This window comes from Glycine max, chromosome 20 (genome assembly GCF_000004515.6).
Source record: "Glycine max cultivar Williams 82 chromosome 20, Glycine_max_v4.0, whole genome shotgun sequence".
Taxonomy (NCBI): Eukaryota; Viridiplantae; Streptophyta; class Magnoliopsida; order Fabales; family Fabaceae; genus Glycine; species Glycine max.
The window spans coordinates 34,632,736-34,653,808 of record NC_038256.2 but is presented as its reverse complement, the minus strand read 5'-3'; the positions used below and the strand labels follow the sequence as shown (position 1 = coordinate 34,653,808).

At 35.3% G+C, this 21,073-nt stretch overlaps 4 protein-coding genes and 2 long non-coding RNA genes across 12 annotated transcripts; 3 read left to right on the top strand and 3 right to left on the bottom strand.

Moving 5' to 3' along the window:
- The first annotated feature begins 96 nt into the window (after nt 1-96).
- Nucleotides 97-3,068, top strand: LOC100788298 (CAX-interacting protein 4). The gene is made up of 2 exons (XM_006605786.4): nt 97-332; nt 1,934-3,068. The coding sequence occupies exon 2, from the start codon at nt 1,961-1,963 to the stop codon at nt 2,903-2,905; it is 945 nt and encodes a 314-aa protein (XP_006605849.1). The 5' UTR covers nt 97-332; nt 1,934-1,960; the 3' UTR covers nt 2,906-3,068.
- On the bottom strand, nt 2,482-3,372 carry LOC113000748 (uncharacterized). The gene is made up of 2 exons (XR_003266049.2): nt 3,030-3,372; nt 2,482-2,964 (listed from the first exon to the last, which is right to left on the bottom strand). It is a non-coding gene; the product is annotated as an uncharacterized lncRNA (long non-coding RNA).
- Nucleotides 3,373-5,690: 2,318 nt separating this feature from the next.
- Nucleotides 5,691-8,241, top strand: LOC100802053 (WAT1-related protein At3g30340). The gene is made up of 6 exons (XM_041013206.1): nt 5,691-6,417; nt 6,631-6,687; nt 6,836-6,952; nt 7,033-7,435; nt 7,658-7,809; nt 7,891-8,241. Exons 1-6 carry the CDS (start codon nt 6,227-6,229, stop codon nt 8,009-8,011), a joined length of 1,041 nt encoding a protein of 346 aa, XP_040869140.1. The 5' UTR covers nt 5,691-6,226; the 3' UTR covers nt 8,012-8,241.
- On the bottom strand, nt 6,794-7,937 carry LOC121174278 (uncharacterized). Its single transcript, XR_005890256.1, has 2 exons — nt 7,802-7,937; nt 6,794-7,256 (listed from the first exon to the last, which is right to left on the bottom strand). It is a non-coding gene; the product is annotated as an uncharacterized lncRNA (long non-coding RNA).
- Nucleotides 8,242-8,973: 732 nt separating the features above from the next.
- LOC100801523 (pentatricopeptide repeat-containing protein At5g08305) lies at nt 8,974-12,285 on the bottom strand. 2 transcript variants are annotated; one of them, XM_026127288.2, is made up of 3 exons: nt 12,117-12,285; nt 9,539-10,812; nt 8,974-9,424 (listed from the first exon to the last, which is right to left on the bottom strand). In XM_026127288.2, exons 2-3 carry the CDS (start codon nt 10,728-10,730, stop codon nt 9,084-9,086), a joined length of 1,533 nt encoding a protein of 510 aa, XP_025983073.1. In that variant the 5' UTR covers nt 10,731-10,812; nt 12,117-12,285; the 3' UTR covers nt 8,974-9,083. The 2 variants fall into 2 exon arrangements, with proteins under 2 accessions (XP_025983073.1, XP_003555200.1); XM_003555152.5 differs by having other exon boundaries at nt 8,974-10,812; nt 12,117-12,283.
- A 1,488-nt stretch (nt 12,286-13,773) lies between these two features.
- On the top strand, nt 13,774-20,858 carry LOC100787418 (E3 ubiquitin ligase BIG BROTHER-related). 6 transcript variants are annotated; one of them, XM_003555797.4, is made up of 7 exons: nt 13,774-14,179; nt 14,900-15,251; nt 15,350-15,390; nt 17,562-17,603; nt 17,699-17,820; nt 17,902-18,010; nt 20,587-20,858. In XM_003555797.4, the coding sequence occupies exons 1-7, from the start codon at nt 13,889-13,891 to the stop codon at nt 20,635-20,637; spliced, it is 1,008 nt and encodes a 335-aa protein (XP_003555845.1). In that variant the 5' UTR covers nt 13,774-13,888; the 3' UTR covers nt 20,638-20,858. The 6 variants fall into 6 exon arrangements, with proteins under 6 accessions (XP_003555845.1, XP_003555846.1, XP_014628293.1 ...); XM_003555798.4 differs by having other exon boundaries at nt 13,784-14,179; nt 15,332-15,390; XM_014772807.2 differs by having other exon boundaries at nt 13,784-14,179; nt 15,323-15,390.
- The last annotated feature ends 215 nt before the right edge of the window (nt 20,859-21,073 follow it).

Here is a 21,073-nt window from a genome sequence, read left to right as displayed (position 1 = left end):
AAAAAAAACTAAAAACAATTAGTTTAAACTTAAAACTGATTTTGGTTTTTTTAAAAATTTAAAACTAAAAACGAATGGATAACATCACATATAAATGCGTTTTAAATATTTTGGATAGCAATTCCGTGCACACGAAGTGACCCAATTTGGTTTCAGTTTCTCGAATTCTGGGAACGTGTCTCCGCCCTCTGGTCTCTTCCCCTTCTCCGCAAGCAAAACCCCAATTTCTTCTTCACGAACCCTAATTCACTCTTCCCATTCCAAATCTCAATCACCTTTCTGATTCAATCTTTCTCTCCTCGCCAATCTCTTCGTTCACCTCGCAAATCAAGGTTAGTACGCGATTCTGATTCTCTTTTTCTCTCTCTTCTCTCTGATCCTAAATCATGTCATGTTTTCTCCGTATGCTTTTCGTTTGTTTGCCGAATCGCTGAATATTAGTATCTTGCTTTAGTTGCGTATGCTTTTTCGTTTGTTTTCATGGTTTTTGCGTCCTCTCTCTCTGTCTCTCTTATGAATTGATTTTTCTATATCCTTCCTTCCAGTTTATTTTTGATAACTAGTTATAATTTATATTCTCTATTCATGTCGATTCTTTGTTAAGATGTGACAGTATGATCCTTTCACTGCTCCACACTTGCGTATTTCCTGATTTTTGTTTGAACTTTTGAGCAGTGCTCATGGATAAATGAATATGGCTGACTCTTTGAATTGTATGTTTTTCTTTATATAGATTTTAGGTGTTTTATGAAAATACCGAAATGTGTTAAGGCAATGAATTAAATGAGGTTGTGACCTGGTTGAACGTATGGAATTAACGTGTGCGTGTGTGTGTGTTGGCGGTGGTTGTAGATTCAGTAATCTAGTCATTGACAATGTATATGAGTATCTGGTTGATTTGAATCTTCGATTAAGGACACATTGTTTGATGAATTGTCTAACCCAAGATCTTCCTCCTTGCTGTGTCATGGATAAATAAATTTTGTTTTGGTCCGTTGAAATTGGGAGCCTGCACAAATTGTCAAGTTTTGGGTGTGTTTTCAAATGCTAACAAAGCATATTATATAATCTGCATGATATAAATCCGACCAAAGCATATATAGTGTATGGTAAAGTTAGGGGTGGGCTTGGTTTGGGAAAAATAAAACCAAACTAATCCATGGTTTCCACCAAACTAAGCCTTTTCAAAACCGGTTTTGATAAACTAATAATATTTGCAGACAACAACTGTGTGTTAAGAACACAGATTATAGAATATCACACACCACGGCTATTCCAATGATAAAGTGTTGGATGAATTCATGATATGCTTCAGTTGTTACTTGTGATTTTAGTTTCATGTGATGGGGGCTTTTATGACAGTTATTGTAGTAACTGTTGATTATGATTGTCTAAGTCTGGTTATGCTTATAATCGACCATGGTCCAGAGCTTTATCTTATTGGGGACCAGTAGTTCAGTGCCACTCTGGTGGCTGTACCTTTGTTTGTGAACAAGAATTATCACTCAATATTATGCATGTTTGCACCTTGCAGTCTACTTCATGATATGGATCACAATGGGCTGGTCATATTAGAGTTATTATTGAGGAAGAATTGTAGAACTTGTAATATCTTGAAATTGGATGAAAGAACAATTGCTATTTAATAACAGAAATTGAGAAAATGTTGTGTGGTATACCATTATAACTAATTATAGGAAAATACAATAAATGTCTTAACAATGTAATCTTTTCTGACCTGTTTTAGCAATTGTTGCTTTTGAACTACTATATATTTGTTTTATGTTGAATATAGTCTTCTTTACACAAAATAGACTTGACCCCTGGAAGGTTACATTCCTTTACTGGGAAAGAGATAGAATCTTTTCTTGCTTCTGTTTTTTTTAAGCCTTGTTTCAGTTCCTGATGGTTAAGTTTCTTTTTCTCTTCGCAGGTGAGGGATTCGAATTGAAACCTCAAGATGCCAGCCACAGCAGGAAGGGTTCGTATGCCTGCGAACAATAGGGTTCACAGCAGTGCAGCGCTTCAAACCCATGGCATATGGCAAAGTGCCATTGGCTACGACCCTTATGCACCCAATAAGGAAGATAAGAAGGATTCTTCTCAAAATCTGCCAAATGCAGAACCTGATGCTGAGAATGCATATGCTAGCTTCCAGGGGCTTCTACAGCTTGCTAAGATAACAAATGCTGAGGTGGATGTATCCCGTGGGGCCTGCAAAAAGTGTGGCCGTGTTGGGCACCTCAAGTTTCAGTGCAAGAACTATGTGAAAATCAAGGATGAAAATGAGAAGGATCCTGAAGCAATGCAGCCTGTGGGGTTGGTTGGATTGGATAAAAAGTTGAAGGCTGGCAAGGTGGATAGGGGAAGCAATGTTGAGAGCTCTGAAGAGGAGGAGGAGGAGGATAGTGAAAGTTCAGATTCTGAGATTGATTCGGAGATTGAGAGAATTATTGCTGAAAGGTCTGGGAAGAAAATTAGTGGGAAGAGAGGTTCTTCTAGAAAGAAAGGGGATTTGGATGATGATGGATCAGACGAAGATTCAGGCAAGAGGAGAAAGAGAGGTAGGTCAAAGAGGAGGAGTGCCAAGAGGGAAGTTAGTGATTCCGATGATTCAGGTGAAGAAAGGAGGAGGAGGAAGAGAAGGTGGGAACCCAGGAGGAAGAGGGACAATTCTTCAGATGAAGACGATGAGTATAGGCACAGGCATAGAAAGAGTAGGAAGGAGAAGAGGAGAAGGAGAAGCCGACTATCAGATTCTGATTCCTCTGAAGATTCCATAAGAAGGCACAAGCGAAAGAACAAGAGGGCCTCATCATCATCTGACACTGATTCAAGGAGGAAGGGTAGGAATGTCAGTAAATCAGAAAAGAGAAGGAGCCGTCACAATGCGAATGATGAATGATTAGTGCTGTAGTCAATTTTATGCCCCTTGATGTTTCTAAATTTTCATGTATCATACACCTATGATTAGTGCTGTAGTCAATTTTATGCCCCTTGATGTTTCTAAATTTTCATGTATCATACACCTATATGCTTGTTTAAATAGTGTACCTTGCTTTGCTTGAGTTTCGGAGTTTGGATGTTCAAATACTCTGACTACATTGACTTCTACTCTCGTTTGAGATTAAATACGTGGCTGGTTTGTTTTGCACGAGCTTATAGGTGTTCTTGTATAGCTTTACTGTCAAGAGCTGAAGGAACTTAGTGTATACTCCTGGTTTCTATATGCTAGTCTCAATGTTTAAATTATAAATTTAGGTCCTTATAATTATTTAGTCCTATAATTTTTTTAACATATTGATCTCTACAATTGTTTTAGCAAATTACTCTAGTTTATTAAAGTTATAATGGTGTTAAAGTTTTTTTTATACAGGGAATAAAAAAAAGTAATGTGTTAAGTGCATGGATTAAATGGTAGAATTTTCTTATTCAGACAATCAATAAATAATGTTAGCTACAGGGACCAAAATTTCAATTTAATCAAAGAATAAATAAAGTTGATTCTTCGTTTTGATTAAAAACATTCACTTTTAGTGTGTCTACCCAAAGACAAGGGTTTAGGCATCAAAGATATCAACACTTTTAATTTGGCCCTTCTTAGTAAATGGATGTGGAATCTTATGCAGCACCAAGGGGCTTTATAGGTTATAGTTTTGGAGGCTAAATATGGGGATGGAGGGGTTTAACCGAAGAGGAAAGTTCAAATCTCCGGTCAATATGGAGGAGAGACTTAAAAAGAGCTATTCATCATTCACACCATGATAAGATCCTACAACATGAACTCAAATGGAAGGTAGAAGCTGGGGATAAGGTAAAATTTTGGGAGGATAGGTGGATTTGTCATGAGCAATCACTAGCTAAAAAGTATCCTAGGCTCTACATGATCTCTTCTCAACAAAACCAGCTTATTGGACAATTGGGGAAGCATAATAACTCTGGTTGGGAGTGGAATTTTAATTGGAGAAGACCGTTGTTCGATAGTGAAATTGAATTGACTATCACTTTTCTTTCTGAAGTTGAAGGTAAGTCTATTTACAATCAGGGATCTGATAGCTGGGAATGGGCAGCAGACTCGTCGGATATCTATTCTACACATAGTGCTTATTCAATGTTTTGGGAGGAGGCATCAGTTGAGAGTACTGAGGAATGTTTTGAGGAGCTATGGAAAATCAAGATTCTTAGTAAAATAGCAGTTTTTGCATGAAGGTTATTTAGGGACAGACTACCTACAAAATCAAATTTGCGGGCTAGACTAGTGCAGATTTTGGATATAACATGCCCCTTTTGCAGAAGGATGGAAAAGGATGCACCCCATCTTTTTATCTACTGCATTAAGATCCAACCTTTATGGTGGGAAACAATGTCTTAGATAAATATGAAGGGTGCCCCTCCATTGAGCACAAAACATCACTTCATGCAGTACTCCTTTTTGCAGGTTGAAGGCATTAGGAATAGGAGGTGGCAATATTGGTGGTTGGCTATAACATGGTCCACTTGGCAGCTTAGAAACAAAATCTTATTTTTCGACACAACATTTGATGGAAACAAACTGTTTGAAGACGCGACTTTCCTAATGTGGACTTGGCTTCATAATTTGGAGAAGGATTTCACATTGCATTTTAATCAATGGTCGAGTAACCTCCGATAACATTTTTTGCAGCAGTAGGGATTAGATTTTTTGGATCAAAACACATGTATACTCATCTTCCCATAGTTTGGTTCCCAATCAGACTTATGTTGTCTAATTGAGGAACCATTTTTATGGAGTCTAACATTGTAATCAGTACCCCTGGTACTTCCTTATATATATATATATTTATCTTTGCCAATAAAAAAAAATTCAAATAGGATAAAAAAATTAAAAAAGTGAAATGAAATTCTTTAGGGGGGAAATGGTATGGGTATCCCTTCATTTTCATGATGAAATGTCTTTTCCTATATTGAAGAAATATCCATTCTCTTGGTTTGAATTTTTTTACTTTGTTCTTTTTCAAAAACCCACGAATAAAAAGTAGAAATGACTTATTTCCATTCCCATATGTTTCGAATGCATTCCAATAATTTCCTCCCACCAAATCGTTACTAAGATATGTTGAGTGATGAAAACTGTGCATAAATTGTATTCCCAGAACTATCAAGTTCGATGAGCATTAGATTTTAGATCAATTTGTTTAAACTTATGTGTTAAAATAAAAATTTATTTTAGATCAAATTTTAGATCAACTTTTTATTTTTTAATTTGTTTACCTAAATTATTTCTGCTTAAAAAATATTTTTTTTTATTAATTTTAAGAAGTAAATCTTATCTATTTCTTTTAAAAAATATTTATTTATTTTTTTAAATTTAAACAAATTCACCCGATTATATAATTTGATTATGATGTGATGAAACTATAGTCTAAGTAGTAAATACATGAAGAACCATTTTTTCCACGTCTGCAATATGCATTCCAGTCAGATAGCATCCTTCAACTTTCTGCTCTCTCTCTAGATTTGACATCTTGTTCTTGCTTGCAATAAAACAAATAAATAAAATAAGTAACGTGGCAAATAAATCGGAAGAACAGATTCCCAGTTAGCAAAAGAAATGGGAGACAATATGTCATGTCTGTTTCTACTTTGTAACGTTGCTTATAAGTAGCAACCACTAGTGAAATTCTACTACAAACACATATTCACTAGGATAAGAAGCTAATGGTTCAAAGAACGGTGTCATGGGTTGGATTATACTTATTCAGAAGATAAGAAGCTAATTCTGAGGTCAATTGGTGTTTGATAAAATAACACGTGATCTAATTTATTAACACTTTATTTTACTGATCTCAGGTGCTGAAAATTCTAGCAAAGGGAATGTGAAAGGAATCAACGTAAAAATATGACAATTTGACCGAAAAAATGTTGATATGATAAATCTGATATGTTGTTCCCTATTTACCTAAGTCTGAAGTGAATCAATGACTATGAACGAATATCTCATCTTAGAAGTTGGTCTGGAAGAACACATGTAAATTTCCACCGTGAGAAATTAAAAACTAGCAAATAATAAGCTCTGGAATATTGAATGGAGAATGTTGATCTGATGAGGAATATATCATCATGCATGTTTGTTCCCCTGCTCTGGGTGGCTACTGAATTCCTCTATAAATTGGAGAAGTTGGCAGACATTACACCATTCTTATAAAACATAACAAACAACAAAGTGCAAAATAAAAAAAAAAAGTTCATGATGTTGACACATTGCCATCAATTGTGCAAGCCAGTTTCCATCATGATTCTAGTTAACTTGGCTCTGGCTTTTGTCAATTTACTTCTGAAGAAGGTTCTTAATGAAGGAATGGACTACATGTCCATTATAACATATCGACAGGCAATTTCATTTATCTTCATGGCACCTATTGCCTGCATCTATGAAAGGCAAGAACCAATTTCATTTATTATAACATTGTTTTATCTATATAGCCAACCATACTTAGAGGAGAAAAAAATCAACATATGCCTTTGGTTAATATTCTTGCCCTCGTTTTGTTATCATGGGTATAAGTCCTTTGTTTTGGTGACACAAATTTTCTTCTAGGACTCTCAAAATTTTACAAATGACAGGATAAAGCAGTTTTATACTTTTTACAGGAAACACAAACTGGAGGTTCACATAATATGTCTCCTTTTCCTCAGTGCTATTCTTGGGTAAGCAGTATTGTAATTTGTAACCAATACGCTTCTGGTTTTGTATTTATGTTACTTATAATTGTAATATAATAACTAGTGCTTAGTGGCTAGCAAAATCACAGCATATCACAGTTTATGATTTTAATATTTAATTAATGCTTTTCAGAATAACAATTCCTCAATACTTATTTCTTCTTGGACTTGAATATACGTCTGCCACATTCTCATGTGCGTTCCTCAACATGGTGCCTGTATTTACGTTCATTATGGCAGTGCCATTTGGGTAAGTTAAACAAAAGGATATTAATTGATTGTGGAATACAAGAAAAATACTTTTGATCCTTTGGCTTGAAATTTTTCTAGGGTAGAGAAGGTGAACATGCAAAGCAAGAGTGGTAAAGCCAAAGTCATGGGAACTTTGGTGTGCATTGGTGGAGCTTTGTTATTGGTCCTTTATAAAGGAATGCCCCTTATCAACCCACAATCTCAACACATAGCAAACAAAATTACAAGCACGCTTCCAGCTGCCAAGTTAGAGAAATGGATTGTAGGCTCCATACTTCTGACTCTAGGTTGCCTCCTGTGGTCTTCATGGTTCATTATACAAGCAAAGATTAGCAAAAAATACCCATGTCAATACTCTAGTACAGCTATTTTGTCACTTTTTGCTGCCATTCAATCAGCGACATTAACTTTGGTCTTCAAGAGAAATAATGCTTCGTGGATTCTCAAAGGAAAGCTTGAAATAATGAGTGTTGCATATGCTGTAAGTATATTCTTTATAATAACATACATCATTCTAAATTATTTTGAAATAGTCTGTTTCTGCATATCCAAAAAAAAGAAGGCAGATCCAAAAATGAAATAGTCTGTTTCTTTGCAAATTCAGTTCAAATCTGAATATCGATTTGCATTTCAAGTAGAAGATAAAAATCCTGAGTACCTGTTCAAGCCTTAATATTAAAATCTGTTGTTTATGTGAGCCCAGGGATTGATAGGATCGGGCTTATGCTATGTGGCAATGTCATGGTGTGTTAAACAAAGGGGTCCAGTTTTTACAGCAGCTTTTACCCCCCTTATGCAGATATTTGTGGCCACGCTTGATTTCTCTGTACTAAAGGAGGAAATTTACCTGGGAAGGTTGGTTTCTTTAATCACTTTCATGATTCCACCCTTTCTACATTCCACCGCACCTAATGTATCTCTATCTGCAATAAGCAGTTTGGCAGGATCTGCCTTGGTTATTGCTGGCGTGTATATTCTTCTATGGGGAAAAAGCAAAGAGGAAGGGCAACATGTTCTGAAGGATACACAAACAAATCAAGATGTAGAATGTCAATAGCAGAGCCACCAATGGCAATGAATAACTTTGATCCAAATGTGTCCTCTAATCTTCCCGGGATACAAGTTCTCTAAATAACAAAAAAGAAGTAATATGCTGTTATAGGAACCAAAAGCAGTTAAGTTTGAGCTACACAAAACAGAAGATCAAAAAGTTTAGCTTGAGGATAACTATTTTGTCAATTATTCATGTCAAAAGTAAACGTCAACCACTGCATGCTTAATCTTGAAGTTTTGTTCAAATATGTATACTATATGGATTTGTACACGCGAAGCACAAGAGTTCCAATTTCATATGACGAGATGGAACAGCATCTACTCATCAATATCTGGAATATTAAAGTAAAGAAGTCGCATTCGCACCCTCTTAAATAAAGGGGAAAAAAGAATCTGTTTCACAGAATAACGGTGAAACGGAGAAGAAAATAATTTCACTTTCAGTCAATTACCATCACATAATCTAAAAAATAAAAATTAAACTTCTTAAATAAAAAAAACCTTGATGTTGCTACCTTGTACAAACGAAATATCAGCAAGCAAAAAATCTGAACCGGGAATATCAAGTTCATTTCAGACAACAAGAATACTAAATATAATTTGTTGCAATCACTATATCCAATTCCAATAACATCAATTTGATTAAACTCACGTCATACTGGCCACTTAACATTTTGGTTTTAGCTGAGGATATATCTGCAATAGTAACGAACGATAAAAATACATTACATAAAAAGAAGCAATACGTCTAACTCGGGCGTACAATTTTTTCCCCACTCATTAACTGATAGTTACAGTTCAAATTTTACATTCAGCGAGATGTAACGTACATTTTGCATGAATTTCTTTCTTTCTTTGATAAAAAAATTTACAGTGGGAGAATGATGCCTCCATTTTAAAGCAGGAAAAATCTCTGAACTCCAAAAAAACTTATAAAGGACTTAATGTGAAGTGAAGACATTTTGCTAAACCCATAAACCAAGAGCACTTCTGATTATAAATAGTATAGAGCTATAGATTATTTGCTATAATTCTTTCAAAAATTTAAATTGCTACAAACTTTTAACACCATCTACTCAAAAGAGAAGCAAGTCATCTTCCATTGATGTATCATTCAGCGATCTTTCCTGATTGTCTTCGTGACAGCTAAGTTTCATTTGATAGACAACAAAATTTAGCATAAAATAAGTTTCCTCTGAATCAGGATGTGTTTTATCATGAGCAATAAATCTATGAAGGACTCCAGATATTTCAACAAAACTAAACCCAGGTGATTTTTTAACCCCTCTTCTCTCCATAGCTTCTCTCATGCTTCTCGCATCATCCCAGCGTTTGTCAACCGCATACATATTTGATAAGCCAATATATCTACCATCATGATTTGGTTCTAGCTCAATAAGCTTCCTGCCAACTATTTCTGCAAGAGCTAAATTTCTATGGTTAATACACCCACTAAGAAGGGCACCTAACATGGAAGCTGTTGGTTCTGTGGGCATTTGACAAATAAATTGGTATGCAGTGGTTAACTGACCTGCACGTGCCAGCACATCTACCATGCAAGCATAGTGCTCACTTGTAGGTGTCATGCCACATTTACTAAGACTCTCAAAGAAGAACCATGCTTCTTTAACTAACCCTCCATGGGCACAGGCAGCCAACAAGCACAAGTATGTGACCTCATCAGGACAGATACCAACTATTTGCATTTCCTTAAACAATTTAAGGGATTCTTCAACCAATCCATGTGTTGCAAGACCTCCAATCACTGCATTCCAAATCAACACGTCAGTTTGACTCTTAGAGACACGGCGGAATATAAGCAAAGCCTCCTCTATTGCCCCACATTTGGCATACATGTCCACAAGAGAAGTCTGCAAGACCAATGTCAGTGGCAGTCCATTGTCAACTATGTACTTGTATATCATTCTCCCCTTTTCTAAAGCACCCATGTGTGCACAGGCACATGAGACACTCACCATGGTTACTTCATTGGCTTTAGGCCCAGCAGACTGCATCTTTTCAAAGATGGCCATAGCTTCACTGTATTCCCCAGCCTTAACATAACCATCAATCAAAGAGCTCCACGACCGAACATCCTTTTCTGACATGGACTCAAAAGCTTTTTGAGCCATAACCATTTCTCCACACTTAGCATAACCATCCAACATGGAATTCCATGAAACCACATTTTTTTGCTGTATACTATCAAATACCTTTTGAGCCCACATACTATTCCCGCAAGCAGCATACATGTGAATCAAAGAATTCTGGATAAACCTATCAGATTCATGCCCAGTTTTTATAATGTGGGCATGCACAGATACACCAGTTTCCTGGTTTAAAAGGCGCGCTGATGCCTTCACAAGAAATGGGTATGTAAGATAATCTGGTGCAACCCCAAGTCGCAGCATCTTTAGAAAAATGGATAGGGATTGGATTGGATTTTTGCTGTTTGAGTATCCTCTTATGATTGTATTCCAGCTAAAAATTGTTGGACTGGAAAGCTGGGAGAATACCCTGTAGGAATAGTTAATGTCGCCTGAATTGGACAGAGCAGAAAAACAAAGAATTTTGGATATAAATGGGTCATCTTGAGATAAGCCACAGGAGATCACAACAGCATGCAGTTGCTTCAGTTCAAGAATTGATTTACATTTATCAAGGAGGCTGAGTAGATTATGGCTTATGTTAGTAATTTTACACGCCAATGAGACACCAAGCATTTACAAATATATGTTGTAGCACCTGCAGGTCTAATGCTTCAAGTGTTATGTATCATCCAAGCAAGGGTGAGCCAAGGCAACACTGTTAAGAGACATAGAATGCAATGGTCAGGGATCAATAGGTTCTCTAGCTCTGAATTGAATTTACAAAGTTAGTCATTAATGAAATAGAGCCAGCAATGTAAACAGGAAGTCAAATTAAGACATAATGGAAGCCCTCAGGCCTAAGCAAAACTAAACAAAAAGGTGAAATAGATTAGTTGAACAAATGAAGAAATAAGGGAACCTGTCTTCTTAATTGTTTATTTTAATAAAATTATTTAATTCACAAAACCTTCCAACAGCCCACAATTTCATATCACTTTCAATCAGCAAAAATGCAGAAAAATATGATTTTAGTATTGATGTATCAAGACCTAAAAGAAAAGCTTATAACCAGGGTCAAACAAAATATCTCTAATAAATTTGAACTGAATCGAACAGCCTGGCATGACCCATGGATTATGAGAATGCATGGTTACTCTCATAAACGTTTGATTCCCAATTAATCACAGCAAAAAGTTCAAATCCCATGCCAAAATTTGAAGAATGAGCCAATCTCATACTTCATAACTTCAAAGTCCAATAATTTAGTCACCATTTAAAAAAGGTTCTCACAGGATGATCGAAACTGAGCCATCAGAATAAAGATTAGGAATCCAGAACTAAACAGGAAAACAAGGATCACACACTATTTAGACATTTAATCAAACACACATAATATGCTTCAAGTCTTCAACCTCGAATCACAGTGCAAGTTAATAAAAAGTGACTTTCTGTAACTGAAACTCAGTCACCTAATTTTTTTTTTACTGATTCCAATCTCTCGACTAAACAGATGGATTATATCAAATTCAACAAATATAATCCAAAACCAAATGTGTGGGCAGAAAATAAAATTCATGAGGCTTCCTTTTATTTCGCTAGAAAACTCAACTTGAGAACATAGCAATAGTATTCCCCTCTGTGGCTTGTTATGTTATATTCTGTACTCTATTGAGCAACAATTTAAAATTGCAGTTTCAAGTGAGAGTTGAAAAGGTTCAGCACAGCAGTGCATAATATGAATTCACTCAAGCAGTCCAATTTGTACAAATTATGTATTCAAGTAGTTGTTCATGCAATAAAGTTTCATTCAGTCGTTTTATCAAGCAGTTTGCAGTCAGTAACCCTATCTGTGATTCCAGAAAATAGTTCTAACAGCTTTGAAACCAAGTTAGTTCAAACATAAAAGCAACATGAAATAATCGTAATATAAAATGAGGCATACAATACAACAACAACAACAACATCAAAGTAGACAATGACGCAAAACCAACAATATAGTTAAGCCCAAGTGATTCATACCCGCAAAAAGAGACGTGTTGATGTTTGTGGAGCTTTCCTTTCACGCAACATGTCACGGTAATTTCTGCTTGCGTAAGCGTTCTTTTCGCATTTGTATTATATCCTTTCCCAATATAATAGTGTAATAAGAGAAAAAAACATCTCAAATTAATTGTGATTTTATCTCCTCAATGTAAGATTAAGGGAGAGTTTGACAGTGGTAAATTTTTTATTCCCAAAAATCATAGGTCGGCAAACTTAACATGTTTTGTATCAATTTAAAAAAACAACATTCCTAATAAAAGATATTTGCCGTACATGTTTTTAAATTTGTTTCTCATGAGAACTTTTTCATGGGAGAAATAAGAATTTTATTTTTTCGATTAATTTTTCTTTTATTACAATAAAAATGCTCTCTTACTCTTTATTAAATTATTTAATTTGACAAATTTTTGTGTAACTCTTTAATTTCTATAAAATTTATCTTTAAATTTTAATGGTAAACGAGATAAATTTTATTCACTCTACCAAATTTTTTTTTTATTCCTTCTTAGGATTCATGGTTTCCATACATTGAACGCAATCTGCTTACACTCTTAAGTCTTAATTGACAATATATACATCACAATCTCACAATGATCTAAAATATCAAGAATCAAAATAGTTTTTACCTTTCTTTTTGGATTATCAAATGTTTACTTACAATTAGTGAAAATATGCAAGAAATACTCCTTCGGCTTATATACATATAAAATCTTAACTTATATAGAAAAGATTAAAAAAAAAATAATAAATATCTAAGAAAAAAACATAAAAAGTTAAAAATTAGGAATTAACATTTTTAAAAATGCTAACGTGGCGTCTAAGATTAATTTTGAATATTACTATTTTTTTACTAAATAATCAAATAAATTATTCAACTAATAAAAAAATTAGAAACTAATTAAAATATTTTATAAAAAATATATAAAAAATTAGAAATTAATATTTAAAAAATATTATTTTAAATAATATTTTAAAAAATGTTGAAATTTATCAAAAAAATTATTTACAAAATAATTTAAAAAAACTTTAGTTAGCGAAAATAAACTAAAAATAAACTAAAATCACTTATTAAATATAGCCATAGTCATAATTGAACGAGACTAACAGAAAAATTAATGTGCTAAATGGAAAAAAAAACTAAAAACTTTTAGGATAAAGTTTGATTGTGTAAAAAAAAATAAAAAATAAAAAAATATTTAAATTAAAATAGATTAAAACCCACACTATTTTTAATTTTTTTGCTTGTAATTTCTCCCCCGCTACCAAAACACCCTTAAGGATTATTTCCCCTCTAATAATCTTTCACTTATATCTTTAGTTTAGGAAAAAAAATGAGGATTTCTAAAATAATCGCATCTTAAGAATATTATCCTCAAACTATTATAAAAAAAATGTATTTTCCCCAAGTTTTAAGTAATTCGGAATCCGCAACTGGAGCCGTTGATCTCATGTGGGACCAACAGTGATGAACGGTTGCATTGAATCGGAGCGTCGAAACTTGTGGAGCCCAGAGAGGCTCCATATTCGTCCGTCTACCCTTCCCTATTTCTTTATTTATTTATTTTACAGCAAGATATAATAATAATATTAATAGTTAAATTATATATATATATATATATATATATATATATATAATCACATTTACATATTCTCTACAATTGATTCGATGCTCTAATCTATCTCTTTTTCTTCTTATTTAAAATTTCATCTTCAATTCAATTCTCTTTCTGTCACCGTTCCTCATTCGCATGGAGAACGACACTGCCGCCGCCGTTAACAATAACACCACCGCCACCGCCACCGCTAAAGCAGGTTCTGGAGGAGTGAAATCGAACAACCATAACCTAGAAGAGGAGCATTCCAATTTGAATGGCGAGGAGCACATGGCAGAACAAGTGGAGGCAGAAGAAGAGGAAGATCGAGAAGCCGATGATGGTGAAGGAGAACAAACTGGATCTCGTCAACCTTCCAGAACCCCTTTCACTAATCTCAGCCAGGTCGATGCTGACCTCGCTCTCGCTCGAACCCTTCAGGAACAGGTTCCGTCTCCTCTTCTCATTCCTTTTTTTTTTCTTTCAAAAAAGAATAAATTTTATGCACGTTTTCCCGTAAGGAAACCGAAATTAAGTGAACTAGTATAAGGTTTACCAATCCAATTTGGACAGTGATTTGATTTGTGAATTTCGAGTAATCGAAATTGTTTTCTGTAATGATAGCTGCCCAATTTGGACAGTGATTTCAAACTGCTTAAACCCTATATTTTGCATGTAATGATAGCTGCCCAAGGACATGCAGATACCAGGCGTTGATATCCCTGACCCACGTTGTTGGCCTTTCACAAACAGCTGTGTGTGCATGCCATGAAGCTGTGTAGTGTAAAACTTATGATTCTCTCCCAAACTGTTTCCTCTTGAAACAAAGCCGAACTTCACACCAGGAACCAATTTTCCGGTTGATTTTATACATCAGTGCCATCATGTATTGGATCAGTTTTGCTGCTGACCAAGATTTTATACCCTTGGCCTTGATGTTGATAACACCTAGATATCTATGGACGAGAGAGAGAGAGAGAGCATTGAATGCAACGAATGAATGTTGTTGTATAATGAGATTTACTATTTTGTTTTCATTGAGCTCCTTGCCTCCCCATGTTTGTATTTACAATTATATACTTATACTAAGTATAAATACATATGTTGATTTTTGTTTTTTATTTTCATATTCCTCTTATTTATATTGTGTCATTTATTAATGAACAGGAAAGGGCATATATGATGCTGAGAATGAATAATGAAGGAAGTGATTATGGAAGTTGGGAAGGCGGAAGCTATTTGCATGATGAAGGAGATGATTTTGATGATCTACATGATGGCACTGATGTGGATGAGGATGAAGATGATGATGATGATGAAGATGATGATGATGAGGAGGATGAGGATGAAGATGCATTTGATGTCCATGCTCATGCTAGTGCTGGAGAACATGATAATCCCACTATTGAATTTGACCCAGATGTATTTTCAAGTGATGAAGCATATGCAAGAGCATTACAAGAAGCTGAAGAGAGGGAAATGGCAGCTAGACTATTGGCTTTTGCTGGGATAAATGATCGTAAGTTTTCTTGGCTATGACTGTAACTTGATGGATTTTTATTTTGTTCTTTTTTATAATTGTCCAGTTAGAACCACTAGTTTCATTTTCAATTTCAGGGGAAGAAGAGGACATAGAGGAGCATGGTGCTAATTCTCAGGTAAATGTCTCTATTTTATGTGTATCTGACTACCTGTATATGTGCACTCACACATACCCATGAACATTTTACCAACCATTTAAAAGGTGTGAAACCTCAGTAATTTATAATTTGGGGTATATCTTATGGTTCCTTGGAAAATAATACCTGTGGGTGGATATTTGCTTTAGTTATGGACATAGTTTGACCCTATTTGAGAAATAATGCAACTTAGCATAGACCTTTTCTTTTGGGTATTTTGGAGATTTTTTTGGTCTATCCAGCTACTGCATCATTTTTAGGGCAGACTTGGAAAAAAAGGTCTACCCTAAAACTATGTAGTCAATAACGGAAGCTATCGCGCCGGAGCGGAGCGGCACCTTTCTGTGGCGATGACCTCTGTTGTGGGTCGGATTGAAGGAGTGGCCGTCGCGTCCGCTATCACGCTGGTGCGGGGTGGCCCTATCGCGGTCTGTGTTGTGGTTTCGCAACTGCGACTTGGATTTTGAAGTTTGTACAGATGCTTGAAAGCAGCAGAACATGAACCACATTGTGCCACTGCCGACCTTAGTGCGATTTGGATTTTGAAGTTCAAAACGTCATGTTTCACTTTCACAGTGGCGGCTAGAGCCAACAGAGAACCTGGTTAGATGGGTCGGGTCTTTGGGTTTTAGCCTTTTAGGGTTTGTTTTTCTCTTTTCTAATCTCTTGGGTCCCAAGTCCAACGTTTCTTTATGGATTTTTAACTTGTTATCTGTGAACGGTTAGGCAGTAAAGAAATCTGTGAACCATTAATAGTAAACTAAATAATTATAATAATAAAAATTATATTACTATTAAAAAATATAAAAAATATTTAAAGCATAACATATGATATAATAAACTTAATAAAGCATAATATATGAAATGAAAAATTAATAATTAATAATTATGGTAATAAAAAATATAATCAACTGACTAATAATAGTAATAAAAACTAAATAAAACATAATATAACAAGCTAAATAATAATAAAAATTATAAATCCTATATATTAAGTAAAAAATAATATAAGTATTATTTACAATACATATATTGTTATATAATACAAATTATATGTATATAAATATACATAGATATATATACACACACATAAAAATATAAAATTCAGAATAGGTAAAAAAATAAATTAGAATAGCAGTCATCCTGCTATCCCATTTTAGGGGTTGGCTGCTCCTCGCTGCGACAACAATATTGACAACTATGCCCTAAAAAGCTCTACATCTTTAGCAGAACAAAGGGTGGTAAAAAAGAATGAGTCTTGCAAGCTGCCACTTAGAAGCCTTACTCTTGGCACAATGGCAAGGCTGTTGCCTTGGGTGTGGGGTTAGGCTGCAAATATCTACCCTCCTTAGACCTCTTCAGGAGCCTCATGCATTGGGCAGCCCTTTGTTATGTTATTTGAACTCCCAATATTGAAATTTAGTTAAAAACAATTTTATGTTATCTTTTTCTGTTTTTCTTTGAAATTAGAGGTTTGCTCTTTAGGGAAAATCTTTTTTGCACCAGAAACAAATAGGGATGAAACCAAAGCTATTGGATGATAGGCTTATGGTGGGAGCCTTTTATCTATCCAGTGGTTTATCTTTGCGGCATAGCAGTTTGTGGAGCAATCACTACAGTGAAGAAATCCCCAAAATTGAAAACCCCCTTTATAATTTGTGAAGGAATTTGTCTCTCTATACAGGATAGTGGTTGCTATTACAGTCCACTGATGTTGTGATGGCCAAGACTCAATCTAAAATGCGCTGCTATTTTCAGATAGTGGCTGCTATGTTGACAACCTGTTAAAGTTCTGTGTTAATAGCATTAACATGTTTTTAATGGCAATAACTTTGTTAACAAAAAATCACATGTATGATATGGGTCAAAGCCCTGGAGATAAAAGATTAATCTGCAATTTCTTTGAGAATAAAGAGAAATTATTAGAAAATATAATTATATCATTGGACCAACAATTGGCTCAATTTCTTTCATTTTAAGTCAAAATTGCTTATTCTGATTTAGCTTCTTCATCTTGTTTATTAACACACAGAATCAGTTAGGCTAGATTGATTTGTTATTATTTTTTGGATTGTAGATTTTGATTGTGCAACTTGTGTAATGTTGTTTTAATTTTGTAAATGCTTCTTGTTGTTCATCTGATTTTGCAGGATGCTTGGGAGGATGTTGATCCAGATGAACTTTCATATGAGGTAACTTTGATCTATATACCTAAGTTTCTGCCATGCTGTTCATCCTCCCTGTCTCCTTGTGTCTCATGTATAAGAGTAAATGCCAATTATTTCAGGAATTACTGGCATTGGGTGAAGCAGTTGGAACTGAGAGCAGAGGTCTTTCAACTGATACTATTGCCTGTTTGCCTTCAGTCAACTACAAGACTGGGAGTGATCAACATGGAAGCAATGATTCGTATGTGCAGATTCTGTTACTTCTTACCTTAAATGTGTTCATGATATACCATAGTGCCTGATTGTTGTGGTCCTGTGTCAGGTGTGTCATTTGCCGGGTGGACTATGAGGATGATGAGTCCTTGACAGTTCTTTCCTGCAAACATCTGTACCATCCTGAGTGCATTAACAATTGGTTGAAAATAAACAAGGTATGGTTCTGCCTAATCGTTTACATTTGGTAGCATAGATGTGGCCAATGCACATATTTTCATGTAGCTAATAGTTTCCAATTTCCAGGTGGTAGTTCTAGTTTACAGTTCCATTAGGTCCTTAATACATGCTCCTGTATGCATCTGGTTGGATAATGCTTTTGTGTCCTAATGCTAAGACGGTTATAGGGTATATAGATATTCTTTTGTGATTGTTAGTCTTGTTCTGCTTGCGAGGTGCTTTAATCTTGAATTGAACTTGGATCTGTTCATTTATTTAATCTTGTTTTTTCTATTCAATATTTTCAACAGCTTTAAATTAACTCCCCTATTGATTCTATTCCCATGTTTCACGCCTCTCTATCTTGTAAACTTTTATAGCTGTTTATTTGATACTTCCTTTTTGAGTATTTTTTACAAGAAACTGGTGTGGAGTCTTGAAACATTTCACTGCCACTAGTAGATATTGATATCATCCATTGTATAGTGTTTCTGCACTTGGCAATTAAAGGATAGACTAAACTACACTTTGACTTAAATCATTATGGTTTAGGAGGAAGCTTTAGCCTTAAAGAAATATTTGATCACAAGTTAAACTTTGAGAAGGATGTGAATTGAGAAATTGAAGAAAAATGGTTTACAATTACAATAATATAATAAATTTTGAAGGATCTCAGGTCCAAAAATGGGCATTTAGAGTGATTGAAAAGCGATAGAAATCGATGATACCTTATTATTAATAATAGAGTGATTGCAGCTCAATTTGTTGGGTTAAGTAATTTTTTTTAGGCAAAATTGCACTTTTGGTCCCCCATTTTAGCTCCAATTTCGAATTTGGTCCCCTGGTAATTTAATTCACAAATTTGGTCCTCCTGTTTTATAAAATCCTGCAATGTTGATCCCGGATTCCTCAATTGAACGTTGACCGTTAAGCAGTGACGTTGACTGTCACGTGTCAACGTCTAAGAGGCACCTTGAAACTGCTTGTGTTTTTTTACCCATCTGTGGTAAATTTTTTTTACACTGAAAAAACCCTAAAACCAATTTATTTACAAATCCCTAACCCTAAATAGGCTTTCTTTTACTAGAGTATCTTCAACAGAAGGAGGTTTTGCACTCGCAGAATCATCAGTTACAGCTGGGTTAAACATGAAAGATGATAACAGAGGATCAGGCTCAGAATTGGAGGAAGCTAAGTATGAAGAACCTCCAAGAAGGGACTGCAAGGCTCCTTCTCGTAACTCTTTTCTCAATATAGACATTGTTGAACCAGAGCCTACTTTCTTGACCCTCCTTTTACGCTGCACCCTCAAGAAGTTCCCATGTTGCATAGTAATATGTCCAACGAGATCCAATCCCACCTTCTTCCCACAAATGGGACACACCCCGATTTTGGCTTGGACAGGGTGGTGGTCGTCAATGTGGCAACAGAGGGAAACGACGTCGTAATCCCCTTTATCACAACGAATATTCTCAGAAACCCCTTTAATGGTAACTCCTCCAGTTCCAGGAATCAAAATATCCCTCTTGTTCTGTTCATCAAGCACCACCAACCTCTCTTCACAAATTCCCTTTGCGAACTTCAACCAAAAATTGCTGGCCAAATTGAACCCTTTTCCCAAACACTCCAATGCCACCATCTCTACACCCTTTTCTGCCGCCATCTCCACAACGCAAAATCAGTACAGGGATTCAAAAAAAAAAAAAAACCAGAGAGAGGAAGTGAAAAAAGTGTTGGCTTTGGTTAAGGTTACGACGGTGCCAACCAACAAACCAACCCCAATTGAAATGGGTTAGCTAAGCCATGTGGGGTGTGGGCCAAAACAGAAAAGGTGTTGGCTTTGGTGTTTTTGCTGAAATGGGTATTGTTAGATGTGGATTGCAGGTTCGGGGAAGAAGATGGGATCAGTAAACGTTATGCAGCTTTTAATGAGGGAAGAGAAGATAAAAAAAAAAAAAGATTAACTTGGTTAGGGATGAAGCTGAAAACCTATTTAGGGTTAGGGATTTGTAAATAAATTGGTTTTAGGGTTTTTTCAGCGTAAATTTTTTTACCACAGATGGGTAAAATAACGCAAGCAGTTTCAAGATGCCTCTCAGATGTTGACACGTGGCAGTCCGGGATCAACATTGCAGGATTTTATAAAACAGAAGGACCAAATTTGTGAATTAAATTACCGAGGGACCAAATGCGAAATTGGAGTTAAAGTGAGGGACCAAAAGGGCAATTTCGCCTTTTTTTTTATTACCAAGATGCCCCCTCTTGAAAAGTTGCTTTAGGCTTGAAATATGAGTCACAGGTCCAGTTTACCCTATAATGCTGCCTACAGAAAAAGACAAATCAGTTGTGAGACCACTTAAGTTGGTAAAGTTGAAGCATGAATGATGATTGTTCCACGTCATTGTTCTGGACACATCCTTTTATAATGATGATTGTTCAAGTTTCATTTACAAAATCTAATAGTAATGTATCAACAACTCATAAATTACCTCATCATTTTGATCAAATTAGATTGGTTTCTTGAGTAATTGCAGTGGAGAAGCTGTGGTGTAACCCTTGGCTTTTTTGTCTGCAGGTTTGCCCAGTTTGTAGTACTGAGGTATCTGCTTCTGGGAGCAACTTGTAGGAGGATTTAATAGATGTTTTCACTTCAAATTGAAGAAAATTTATGCTAAGTTGGGGGCTAATATCCCTTGTTCTAATAGCATTTCCACATTAGGGAGATAGTCTGTGCTATTGTTTCCAGCTCCTTCATTTTAAGTGTAACATGTAACTTTTGGAACCTGCTCTCTAGATTGTCTTTATTTTAATGGAAAATGAATGGCATTTAAGTGGCCAGTTCTTTAACAGGGTCCGAGGGGATAACTGTTGTGATGATTATTGTGGCTTTTTTATTTTCTTTCTAAATTATCGTCTAACTTCTGAGCATGCTAACGAGAGGGGATTTTGAACCGTAGAATTTTAGCATACACAAAGCAATATTTATAAGTCAACATGCCTTTTGCATTGAAGTTAAAGAAGGTGGGGAGGGGCGGAAATGATTATTGGAACGTCAAATGGAC

Excerpts from the sequence above, each read along its gene's own strand:
- LOC100788298 (XM_006605786.4), top strand. The coding sequence starts at position 1,961 with ATGCCAGCCACAGCAGGAAGGGTTCGTATGCCTGCGAACAATAGGGTT.
- LOC100802053 (XM_041013206.1), top strand. The coding sequence starts at position 6,227 with ATGATGTTGACACATTGCCATCAATTGTGCAAGCCAGTTTCCATCATG. Across the intron at positions 6,688-6,835 it reads TTCCTCAGTGCTATTCTTGG|AATAACAATTCCTCAATACT; the intron begins GTAAGCAGTATT and ends AATGCTTTTCAG. Across the intron at positions 7,810-7,890 it reads GAGGAAATTTACCTGGGAAG|TTTGGCAGGATCTGCCTTGG; the intron begins GTTGGTTTCTTT and ends TGCAATAAGCAG.
- LOC100801523 (XM_003555152.5), bottom strand. The coding sequence starts at position 10,730 with ATGCTTGGTGTCTCATTGGCGTGTAAAATTACTAACATAAGCCATAAT.
- LOC100787418 (XM_026127362.2), top strand. The coding sequence starts at position 13,889 with ATGGAGAACGACACTGCCGCCGCCGTTAACAATAACACCACCGCCACC. Across the intron at positions 17,604-17,698 it reads CAGATGAACTTTCATATGAG|GAATTACTGGCATTGGGTGA; the intron begins GTAACTTTGATC and ends CAATTATTTCAG. Across the intron at positions 17,821-17,901 it reads CAACATGGAAGCAATGATTC|GTGTGTCATTTGCCGGGTGG; the intron begins GTATGTGCAGAT and ends GTCCTGTGTCAG.